Source organism: Salmo trutta, chromosome 10, assembly GCF_901001165.1.
Source record: "Salmo trutta chromosome 10, fSalTru1.1, whole genome shotgun sequence".
Taxonomy (NCBI): domain Eukaryota; kingdom Metazoa; phylum Chordata; class Actinopteri; order Salmoniformes; family Salmonidae; genus Salmo; species Salmo trutta.
Genome location: NC_042966.1, coordinates 5,683,111 through 5,696,021, shown reverse-complemented (window position 1 = coordinate 5,696,021; position 12,911 = coordinate 5,683,111). Strand labels below are relative to the sequence as shown.

General features: G+C 41.8%; 1 protein-coding gene across 1 annotated transcript in view; it reads left to right on the top strand.

The window, feature by feature from the left end:
* dclre1a (DNA cross-link repair 1A (PSO2 homolog, S. cerevisiae)) overlaps nucleotides 1–12,911 on the top strand; it is a 44,502-nt gene that overhangs the window by 11,669 nt on the left and 19,922 nt on the right. Inside the window, exon 7 of the mRNA XM_029764182.1 lies at nucleotides 6,266–6,420. Coding sequence (XP_029620042.1) covers nucleotides 6,266–6,420 — 155 coding nt within the window. The remainder of the gene's footprint in view (nucleotides 1–6,265; nucleotides 6,421–12,911) is intronic.

Below are 12,911 nucleotides of genomic sequence, written 5' to 3'. Positions count from 1 at the left end.
GCAGTAGGCCTATTTTATCACAGCATATTAGCTATAAGCCTGCCAATATTGTTCTTCTCAGACAATATTAGATTTCAAAAGTCAAGCTTTTGTTCACAAAACACATCAGTTGGTGTAGCACTTGCGAGAAACAGCTGAGCATAAATTGCAAATAATTAGCTTTTTTACTTTACTGGACTTATGGTAGAGATGCATCTGATGGTCATGGGGCTTTCAAGACAGCTGGGAACTCGAGAAAAAAAATGAGGTCAAATCATGACGTCAGTGATCTTCAGGTTGGAACGTTGGAGCTCTAGAAAGATACCAGTTTTCGACTTGGAATTCAGAGTTGGATGACGGTTCAAAAAGATTTTCCCCAGTCGGATCTCGTCCCCCCCTCAGAGTTCCCAGTTTTCTTGAACACACTGAAATCAGAAGTCTGAGATTTCTAAGTTTGCAGTTGTTTTTTCTGAGTTCCCAGTCTCAGCGGAGGGTCTGCCTCTCACAGTCTGCCGGTGCACGAAATCTAAGGAAGTCTCAAGGTTTTGCTTGCCTGAGGTAGAGTATCTCATGAAAAGCTGTAGACCACACTATTTACCAAGATAATTTTCATCTACATTCTTCGTAGCTGTCTATTTACCACTACAAACTGATGCTGGCACTAAGACCGATACTCAATGAGTTGTATACGGCCATAAGCAAACAGGAAAACGCTCATTCGGAGGCGGCGCTCCAGGTGGCCGGGGACTTTAACGCAGGTTAACTTAAACCCGTTTTACCTCATTTCTACCTGCATGTTAAATGTGCAACCAGAGGGGGAAAAAAACTCTAGACCACCTTTATTCCACACACAGAGACGCGTACAAAGCTCTCCCTATCCCTCCATTTGGCAAATCTGACCATAATTCTATCCTCCTGATTCCTACTAACACACAAAAACTAAAGCAGGAAGCACCAGTGACTAGATCAATAAAAAAGTGGTCAGATGAAGCAGATGCTAAGCTACAGGACTGTTTTGCAAGAACAGACTGGAATATGTTCCGGATTCCTACGATGTTATTGAGGAGTACACCACATCAGTCACTGCCTTCATCATAAGTGCATCGATGAAGTCGTCCCCACAGTGACCGTACGTACATACCCCAACCAGAAGACATGGATTACAGGCAATATCCGCACTGAGCCAAAGGGTAGAGCTGCCACTTAAAGAGCGGGACCAACCTGGAAGCTTATAAGAAATCTCGCTATGCCCTGCGAAGGACCAAGCAGGCAAAGCATCGATACAGGACTAAGATTGAATCGTACTACACCGGCTCCGAAGCTTGTCGGATGTGGCAGTGCTTGCAAACTATTACAGACTACAAAGGGAAGCACAGCCACGAGCTGCCCACGAGCCTACTTGACGAACGAAATTACTTTTAAGCTCGCTTCGAGGCAAGTAACACTGAAACATGCATGAGTGCATCAGCTGTTCCGGATGACTGTGTGATCACGTTCTCCGTAGCCGATGTAAGAACTTTAAACAGGTCAACATCCACGAGGCCGCAGGGCCAGACGGATTACCAGGACGTGTCCTCCGAGCTTGCACTGACCAACTGGAAGTGTCTTCACTGTCATTTTCTGTGATACCAACATGTTTCAAGCAGACCACCATAGTGTTCTTGGGCACAGGGACTAAGGTAATCTGCCTAAATGACTACCGAACCATAGCACTCACGTCTGTAGCTGTGAAGTGCTTTGAAAGGCTGGTCATGGCTCACATCAACACCATTATACCAGAAACCCTAGACCCACTCCAATTTGCATACCGCCCCAACAGATCCACAGATGATGCCATCTCTTTTGCACTCCACACTGCCCTTTCACACCTGGACAAAAGGAACTATGTGAGAATGCAGCTCAGCGTTCAACACCATACTGCCCTGGGACTAAACGCCTCCCTCTGCAACTGGATCCTGGATATCCTGACAGGCCACCCCCAGGTGGTAAGGGTAGGTAACAACACATCTGCAACGCTGATCCTCAACACGAGGGCCCCTCAGGGGTGCGTGCTCAGTCCCCTTCTGTACTCCCTGGCCAGGCACGACTCCAACACCATCATCAAGTTTTCAGATGACACAACAGTGAGACAGCCTATAGGGAGGAGGTCAGAGACCTGGCCATGGGTGCCAGGAAAACAACCTCTCCCTCAATGTGATCAAGACTAAGGAGATGATGGTGGACTACAGGAAAAGGAGGAGTGAGCACGCCCCCATTCTCATTGACAGGCTGTAGTGGAGCAGGTTGAGAGCTTTGTGTTCCTTGGTGTCAACATCACCAACAAACTATCATTGTCCAAACACACTAGTCGTGAAGAGGGCACAACAAAACCTATTCCCCCTCAGGAGACTGAAAAGATTCGGCATGGGTCCTCAGATCCTCAAAAGGTTCTACAGTTGCACCATCGAGAGCATCCTGACTGGTTGCATCACTGCCTGGTATGGCAACTGCTCGGCCTCCAACCGTAAGGCACTACAGAGGGTAGTGCGTACGGACCAGTACATCACTGGGGCCAAGCTTCCTGCCATCCATGACCTCTATACCAGGCGGTGTCAGAGGAAGGCCCTAAAAATTGTTCTCTCTGCTACTGCACGGCAAGCGATACCGGAGCGCCAAGTTTCTACGCCCAAGCCATGACTCCTGAACAGCTAATCAAAGGGCTACCCAGACCCCTCTTTTACGCTGCTGCTACTCTCTGGTTATCTATGCATAGTCACATTAACTCTACCTACATGTACATATTACTTCAATTACCTCAACTAACCGGTGCCCCCCACATTGACTCTGTACCGGTACCCCCTGTATATAGCCTCGCTATTGTTATTTTACTGAAGCTGTTTAATTATTATAATTGTTTTATTATTCTATTTTTATTAACTTAAAGCATTGTTAAGGGTTTGTAAGTAAGCATTTCACTGTAAGGTCTACACCTGTTGTATTCGGCCCATGTGACAAATACATTTTTATCTGAAATACAGTACGTAGCTAAGCAAGTTATTTTTCCTGCAAGCTAGCTAGCTAACTTTAGTTTATCTACTGAAACCCATGTTGTGTATTGCTGGCTCACATGCTACTGTGTTACAGTGGGGAAATCAAATAATTTATGTTTGCTAACTTATCTAGCTACATAGGTAGCTAGCTAACTAGCTAAACAACTACCGGTAGCCATATCATGACTAAAAATAGAAGTTTTACATTCAGATATCTTTTGTATCTCGATTGTAAAACCATCTTTTCTCTTTTTAGTCGTAGATATGACTAGCTACCAAACAGCAAGCTACAAAGCTAGGTTTACCAGCAAACGTTAGCACATGCCTGGAGTTGGCCAGCTAGTCAGCCTGGCACCTGCTAACTTGTTATGCTCCACTCCTTGCATTTGTAACTTGTTAGCAAACGTTTAACATCAGCATTTCTTTCTATTTGGCTAGATATTGTTGTAAATGTTAACTCTGCCTGTGCACATGTATGCATGTTCAACTAATCTACCATAATGTTGATGTTATGCTGGCACGGTTCAACTGTTGTTCAAACTGTACAATAGAGTATAATTGATTTTGCCTTAAAGGCGATACTGTGTAGAGCCTGGGCTTCTTCCTGTAGTGGATTCTAGATACGTAATTCCTTTTCCTGCTTGTGTCAGTATGTATCCCTCTCGATTGATTAGATATTATGCTGCATTTCAAACAGATGACTCATGAGGAGCTGCATGGCAGTTTGATCATGACAACACTCCTCCCACAGCTTTACAAGTATTCCCTGAATGTTTCTTTGGTATGGCAATTTCATAATTATCACCTCTCCCATCTGCTGATCACCATTTCTCTTAGCTATAGATTGTTACACCAGATAATGTGATTTAACCAAAGATTTTTGGTATCCATTACTGGGAGTTACAGGATAGTTACTGTTTGGTGTAGCACACAGAATTTTCAACCAACCTTATCGATACCATCTTTGTCCTCGATTCGGGGAAACTGGAGTCAAAATGTCTGTGTCCAGTTGCTGAGGGTCAGTTTGAATTTAGAAAATGGTCCATTATTAAAATAAATACATTTTTTGCTCCATAAAGTAATCCAACAATATGTGCGACGCCATCGTGGCTTGGCCTGTCTGCGGTGAATGGCCAGCTGAATAAGACTCGGCAGAAAGTCTTAACCACCAAATGTTTGGTCCTCTTGCAGAAGATTTGCTCCTGTGGTGTTAGCATTTGACACTTTTTGTGGAAGGGACATAGGGCAACACGCCTTTGTTGGTAAAGGTATCAACTGAATGGGACCGGCTAGTGTATTGTTTATTGTTTAGGGACAATGAGGGGACATTGTCGCTGCTTTTGACAGGATAGATCAGTCAACAAAGGGAATGGGGTGGGGGGGCTAAAGGTGTGAAAAGTCTTAAGAAGGCAGATCTTACACAGTATGAATTGCTGTGTATGGGAGATTGAGTAGAAATGCCACCTCAATCCCTCTCATACACAACAATACATTCACTATCTAAGCACAACCCTGCACAACACAAACCCCTTCCTCATCTCAAAGTACTGTCTGTAAACCTTCCCCATCCCATTGACTTTGACAAATCATTCATGTCAATATTAGCCCTTTGCAGGAGAATTTTGTAGACATGTTTTGAGAATCTGCAGAGAGAATGAGGTGGTTGTGTCATTACTGTTGTAGTCTTGATTTTATACCTTTCAGTGTCCCTTGCTGGTTACTGCCCCACAATCTTGTTGTGCTGCATAATTGCAAGTTGTGTCCACTCCCTCATGCTTTTGTACCCAAAATGCCCCTGCTTTGGGGGTTTTCAGTGGGGCACTGTGGAATGACTCCAGATCACCTGAGTTTTACAAAAAGAAAAGGTAAAAAGAGAGGGGTAGATTAAATTGATTACATAGTCTGGAAGGTACTCTGTGGTCCTCAGGCTACCTCTAACCACCCCATAACACAAACATAAACCATACAAACACTACCCAATTTATGTTTATACCATGCTTACTGTAAGTAGAGCTATCTTAGCCGTCAACTTGTAAATATTTTGGCCAATTTACCTTCACCTTGTGCAGAGCTAGGGGTTCGAAGTGCATGTTGGTGGAATCAGATTCTGTACCACCTACAACAAAATATACACAATTTAACCACCCCACTAATTGTATTTATCTCTATTAGACTGGCTAGCTAAGCATACCTAACATGGACATTTCAATATTTCCAGCTTGCTGACAGCTAGCTAGCATCACTAAATTGGAAGCAAGATTGCAGCTGAGACTGGCTGAAAACCAACTAACCAACCATATTTTTTTTTACTTAACCTTTTATTTAACTTTATTTCCCACAGACAATTTATACACATTCATCATTGCTACCAACACACACAAGCCATTATTCTAGTTTTTGTGGGCGGTATCAGCATTTGCTATGAATGCCGGACTTTGTGGTTCACTATAAGCACACCAATACACAGGGAGTCGGAACTTCCCAATTCTACCAGTTAAATGGAAATGTGGCAGAGACAAAGTGAAATTCCCCTTTAAACATTAACTCACTCATAAAAACAGCAGGCCCTTTGCTGTATTTTTTGACAGTCTCTCTGGTCATGGGTTTTAAAAGTTATGAAATCTCACATAGGCTAGTATCAAACTGTTGGAAGCTGTAGGCGCAGTGATTTGACGTATTTGATTGGCCAGAGCTGTAGGCGCACTCGATTTAGCAACAGATGTCCCAGTCCGCTGGGTTGGCTGAGTTTGTCTTTTCTGACAAATTAAATGGTTAAAAATGGGAACACTTGCCGACCCGGTGCGCAGGGCTTCTAAATCAAGTGCATGTCAACAGCGCAAATTCTTTTCTTTTTTTTTACTTTCCATAGCTTTATCGTTGACTTTTCTACAGAAATGTTTGGTGATCGACTAGGAATGCCTTAAAGATCTACCAGTTGATCGCAATCGAACAGTTGGTGTCTTCACCGAGCTACAATCAATTTGTGACACTTTAGGATGATTTGAACATGAACCGCGAACAATGCTAAAATTTGACATGCATTGGATGGTCGACAAAAATGCTTTGCTTAGAGCTTAAGAGAGAGTGTGGCCATTGACCATTTAAAAAGCCACTTCCAGGATTTTAATCTTGGGTAGCCAACTGAACTACTAGAAGTAGAATCCAACAATACTCATCATGAATCGGTGAATAAAAATTGTCTATACTCTCTGTATATATGACCCTGGCTTAACTGTCTTACTATGTCCTGTCCATAGCTCTTGCAGAGGTACTGGGCTCCAAAGTTTGCCTGTCCCGGGACAAGTTCAACACCATGTGCTGTCTAGAGTCGGAGCGCATCCGCCAGCTCATCACCACCGACTGGAAGGCCGCACAGGTCCATGTGCTACCCATGATGCAACTGAACTTCAAAGTGGGTCCTGTAGTGATTTTTACAGTTCCTATACAGTACCAATGAAAAGTTCTGACACACCTACTCATTCAATTCGGGGCGACAGGTAGCCTAGTGGTTAGAGCGTTGGGCCAGTAACTGAAAGATTGCTAGATCGAATCCCGAGCTGACAAGTTAAAAATCTGTTGTTATGTCCTTGAACAAGGCAGTTAACCCACTGTTCCTAGGCCGTCATCGTAAATAAAAATTTGTTCTTAACTGACTTGCCTAGTTAAATAAAAAATGTAAAATGTAAAGTAAAAATTCAAGGGTTTTTCTTTATTTTTACTACATTGTAGAATAATACTAAAGACAACAAAACAATGAAATAACACATATGGAATCATGTAGTAATCAAAAAAGTATTTTAACAACTCAAAATATGTGTTATATTTGAGGTTCTTCAAAGTAGCCACCCTTTGCCTTGATGGCAGCTTTGCACAGTCTTGGCATTCTCTCAACCAGCTTCGCCTGGAATGCTTTTCCATCAGTCTTGAAGGAATTCCCACATATGCTGAGCACTTGTTGGCAGCTTTTCCTTTACTCTGCGGTTCAAATCATCCCAAACCATCTCAATTGGGTTGAGGTCTGATTGTGGAGGCCAGGTCATCTGATGCAACACTCCATCACTCTCCTTCTTGGTCAAATAGCCCCTACACAGCCTGGAGGTGTAATGGAAATTATACAATTAAAGGTTTGACTAAATGATTTCACTCAGAAACCCTATAACTTGTTGAAATGTATTTGAAATAAGACTAAAATAATGGGTTAAACTATATTCCAATACTGTGTGTGAGTAAGACACTGTTACCACTTCAAAATGAGCAGGGCAGAGTTGATAAGACGACCTTGGGAAAGAAACAGGAGAAGAGGCCTCCCTAAGTTAGGGAGAGAAACAACGGCCTGGGAACAGCTAGGCTGGCAAAAGATAAGGAGACAGGTGGTCTGGGTACTGTGGAAAAATACAGCCGCCTAAAGCGGGGTGGAGTTCTCTACTTGTGTGTGTGTGTCTGTGTGTGTTTGTGTGTGTGTGTGTGTGTGTGTGTGTGTTAATATTAAAGGCTTTGTACATTGTAAGGATTTTCAGAGCTCTCATAAATAAACGTTTTGACCCTTGAGGGCTGGGTCTCCGTCTGCTTCATTCAACCAGAATCTTACACTCTCTGGGGGGCAGACTGGGTAGTTTAATTGAAGTTCGGTTTAAGAACATTGATAACTTAATTCACGTAACAATGGGTCATTGTCCTGTTGAAAAACAATTAATAGTCCCACTAAGCGCAAACCAGATGGGATGGTATATCGCTGCAGAATGCTGTTGTAGCCATGCTGGTTAAGTGTGCCTTGAATATTAAATAAATCACAGACAGTGTGGGAGGCTTTGCTGGTGACACTATCACACCTCCTCCTCCATGCTTCACGGTGGGAACCACACATGCGGAAATCATCCATTCACCTACTCTGCGTCTCACAAAGACACGTCGGTTGGAACCAAAAATCTCAAATTTGGACTCCAGACCAAAGGACAGATTTCCACCGGTCTAATGTCCATTGCTCATATTTCTTGACCCAAGAAAGTCTCTTCTTATTGGTTTCTTTTAGTAGTGGTTTCTTTTGCAGCAATTCTACCATGAAAGCCTGATTCACGCAGTCTCCTCTGAACAGTTGATGTGTATGTTACTTGAACTCACTTAGGATAACTCTAATGAACTTATCCTCTGCAGCAGAGTTAACTCTTGGTCTTCCTTTCCTGTGGCGGTCCTCATGAGAGCCAGTTTCATCATAACGCTTGATGGTTTGTGCGACTGCACTTGAAGAAACTTTCAAAGTTCTTGCCGTTTTCCGTTTTGACTGACCTTCATGTCTTAAAGTAATGATGGACTGTCATTTCTCTTTGCTTATTTGAGCTGTTCTTCCCATAATATGGACTTGGTCTTTTACCAATAGGGCTATCTTCTGTATACCATCCCTACCTTGTCACAACACAGCTGATTGGCTCAAACACATTAAGAAGGAAAGAACTTCCACAAATTAACTTTTAACAAGGCACACCTGTTAATTGAAAGCTGGTTGAGAGAATGCCAAGATGGTGCAAAGTTGTCATCAAGGCAAAGGGTGGCTACTTTGAAGAATCTCAAATGTAAAATATATATATACACTCTTTTGGTTACTACATGATTCCATGATTCCAACCCTTGAATGAGTAGGGTGTCCAAACTTTTGACTGGTACTGTATGTCAAAAGTGCTTAAAGGTAGAGTTAGTAAGACAACATTCTCCTACAAAGCAGGGCAGCAACCTCACAGAAATGCAACAAAATTCAAACGGCCACAGTTGTCTCTTCCCAATGTTGACATATTTCAAGGGAGGGCATACATTGTAAAAGAAAATAGTGGAAGTCTTGACAGATTTTAATTGTTGTTGTTGTTTGTAATCAGGTAATCACCCTGCTGTGTATATTGCTGAGTCTACCTTAAACAACAACCACTTTTGTGCTGTCCATATAGCAAAAGAACATGATACAGTTAAAAACAAAATAAATAGAAAACTTGCTACACAAGGCAAGCTTTGCGTATTTAATTTTTTTTACATTCAGAAAAAGAGATTATTACTATTATTCTGGATCTGGCATAACACAAGCCATATCATTACCAAACACTTTCCACAGAAGTGCTCATTCAAAACTTGTTATAAATAAAAATCCCTGTACTGCACAAGGGCATACAATTGAAATACTCTGGACAAAGTAACAAAAAATCCATCTTTTCCATCAAAAAATGCAATCCAAAATAGAATTTGAGAAGCTTTTGAAAATGTGTATTTTCTTTTGAGATTCCTCCACATTTTCATACAATAATGAGAAATGACGAGGCAGAGGATGTTGATATTGACAAATTTCATGTTTTACTGCTTTAGATTGACACATTCAAAATGTATTTGCTGCTGTACAAGTTGTAAAATATAATTCATTTGAATTGCTTCTATATTCTCTTAGTAGACTTATGCCGACCCTATGCCGCCCCACTTCTTGTGTAGCGTTTTTCACTTTGAACGAAAACAAGGGGGTTGAGCCCTGAGCCGCCTTGGGCTGGCCTTCTGGGTAAGGTGCGTCTTTGCGCTAATCCCGCCTACTCTAATGACCCTGCTGTCCTGGAGCTGGAGAGGAAGTGAAAGTCACTTGCAACCTAATGTTACAGCTGCCAGAAACAAACAGAGAAGACAAAGTCAACAAGCGTCATTCTTGGATCTGAATCAATTCGACCCCAAAATAAAAAAAGCAAGAAAAAGACTGCCATGACCAATCCAGAAACCGGATAAACATTGGAATTAATTTTGAAAGGTGGAAGAGTGACACCGAAATGGCAACCGTTGTCATGGATTGGTCATGTTAGGCAAGTGTTGGGTTGCGTATTTAGCCTGCTAGCTATGTTAGCTGCTAACCTAAGTGTGTTCAATGTCAATCTAGCTAACATCTTTTGAATTCGGATCGTTTTGTACTCAAAGGAATCTAATGATAGCATCATGTAGCTACACTGCATAAACCCCACAAGATGCCCAATGCCTTTATTTCAACTAGCTAACATTAGCTTGCTAAATCTAGATATTCAGATTGTTGACATGATGTTGTATTTAGTTTGTAGATGATCACGCTAGGTGGTCGACAGCATTTTCGGTTCAGGACCACCCCAAAAAATGCCTCTAGCTGTACAGTTATTTGTGGCATTGAGTTCATTTGTGAGCGATTGGGTTCTTGCAGTTCCAGAGCTGACGACTCTTCAGAATGAGAATATGGTAAAATTGACTGATTTATATTGTTGATATTATTAATGGTATAACGGCTAATGATAACTACTGATTAAGTTAATTCAAGAGTTTCTCTATATCTAACCCTTTATGGTGCTCCTCTTTGATTAATTTGCATAGGATAACCAAATTAATCAATAAAATCTAATCTTGCCAAAAGTCACAACAATTACCTTCTCTCTCAGGTGAGACCATGGGCAGTATATGACCGACTGCTAACTGTATTACCATAGCTAACTATTTTGGTTGATTACCAACAAAATAATTTTTGAATCACAAAGCATAACATAACATGCATACTGCATTCTTTACCTCTTTCAGTGTTGGGGTTTGCACAACCACAACTTGTACAGCCTCAGGTTCCCTCTATCAGACTGTCTCCACCAATCTCTCCCTGAGAAATACAAGTTTGGGTAATGTTACTGTACTGAATTATATATAATTTTGGTGGGGTGGTCCTGGGCTGAAAATGCATTCGACCACCTAGCTAGCTATCGTTATCATCTACAAACTAAACACTATCATGTCAACAATCTGCACATCTAGCTTTAGCTAGCTAACATTGGCTAGTTGAAATAAAGGCATTGGGCAACTTGTGGGGTTCATGCAGTTTAGCTACTGGACATGATGGTATCGTTAGATTCCTTTGAGTTCAATACAGTCCGAATACAGAATGTTATATTTTTCTCTTTGGGTCCAGTTAATTCAGATCCAAGAACTGAGAATGATGCTTGCTGGCTTCATCTGCTCTGTTTGTTTCTGGCAGTTCTAACATTAGTTTGCAAGTGACTTAAACTTCCTCTCCAGCTCCGGGGCAACGGGTTATTCGAGTAGGCGGGATTAGCATAAAGACACACCTTGCCCAGAATGCCAATCCAAGGCAGGTCAGGGCTCAACCCCCTTGTTTTTGTTCAAAGTGAAAACACTACACAAGAAATGGGGCGACATAGGGTCGCCCACGACCTGCGGATTCTTGCTTTAACACTTTCATTGTGCTTTTGGTGTTTCTGTGCATTTGATATAGTGTGTGGGTAGGCAACCACAGAGTGCCAGACCTTGGAATGCCAAAAATACTTGTTTTTTTTGTAAACTATTTAGCTTTAGACCACCTGGGAGACCAAGTTGATATAATACAGCCAATCTCTGATATTGACAAATTGGCAAGGTAAGTAAAGTGGTGTTTTTAGTATTATTATACAGTGCCTTGCAAAAGTATTTATCCCCCTTGGCGTTTTTCCTATTTTGTTGCATTACAACCTGTAATTTAAATTGATTTTTATTTGGAAATCCATTACATAGACATTCACAATATAGTCCAAATTGGTGAAGTGAAATGAAAGAAAATTACTTGTTTCAAAAACGTTTAGAAAAAATTTAATTGGAAAAGTGCATATGTATGTGCATCACCCCCTTTGCTCTGAAGTCCCTAAACAAGATCTGGTGCAACCAATTACCTTCAGAAGTCACATAATTAGTTATATTGCACACAGATGGACTTTATTTAAGTTTCACATGATCTCAGTATATATACACCTGTTCTGAAAGGCCCCAGAGTCTGCAACACCACTAAGCAAGGGGCACCACCAAGCAAGCGGCACCATGAAGACCAAACAGCTCTTCAATCAGGTCAGGCAAAAAGTTGTGGAGAAGTACAGATGAGGGTTGGGTTATAAAAAATATCCAAAACTTTGAACATCCCATGGAGCACCATTTAAATCCATTATTAAAATGTTTTAAAGAATATGGCACCACGACAAACCTGCCAAGAGAGGGCCGCCCACCAAAACTCACAGACCAGGCAAGGAGGGCATTAATCAGAGAGGCAACAAAGAGACCAAAGATAACCCTGAAGGAGCTGCAAAGCTCCACAGCGGAGATTGGAGTATCTGTCCATAGGACCACTTTAAGCCGTACACTCCACAGAGCTGGGCTTACGGAAGTGGACAGAAAAAAGCCTTTGCTTAAAGAAAAAAATAAGCAAACACGTTTGGTGTTCGCCTGAAGGCAAGTGGGAGACTCCCCAAACATATGGAAGAAGGTACACTGGTCAGATGAGGCTAAAATTGGCCTTTTTGGCCATCAAGGAAAACGCTATGTCTGGCGCAAACCCAACACCTCTAATCACTCTGAGAACACCATCCCCACAGTGAAGCATCCTGGTGGTAGGATCATGCTGTGGGAATGTTTTTCATCGGCAGGGACTGGGAAACAGGTCATAATTGAAGGATTGAAGGAATGATAGATGTCGCTAAATACAGGGAAATTCTTGAGGGAAACCTGTTTCCTTTCAGCAGGACAATGACCCTAAGCATACTGCTAAAACAACACTCGAGTGGTTTTAGGGGAAACATTTAAATGTCTTGGAATGGCCAGCGGAACCTATCCAACTTGAAGGAGCGAGAGCAGTTTTGCCTTGAAGAATGGGCAAAAATCCCAGTGGCTAGATGTGCCAAGCTTATAGAGACATACCCCAAGAGACTTGCAGCTGTAATTGCTGCAAAAGGTGGCTCTACAAAGTATTGACCTTAGGGGGGTGAATAGTTACGCACGCTCAAGTTTTCAGTTTTTTGGTTTTATTTCTTATTTGTTTCACAATAAAAGCATTTTTGCAACTTCAAAGTGGTAGGCATGTTGTGTAAATCAAATGATACAAACCCCCCCAAAAAATCTATT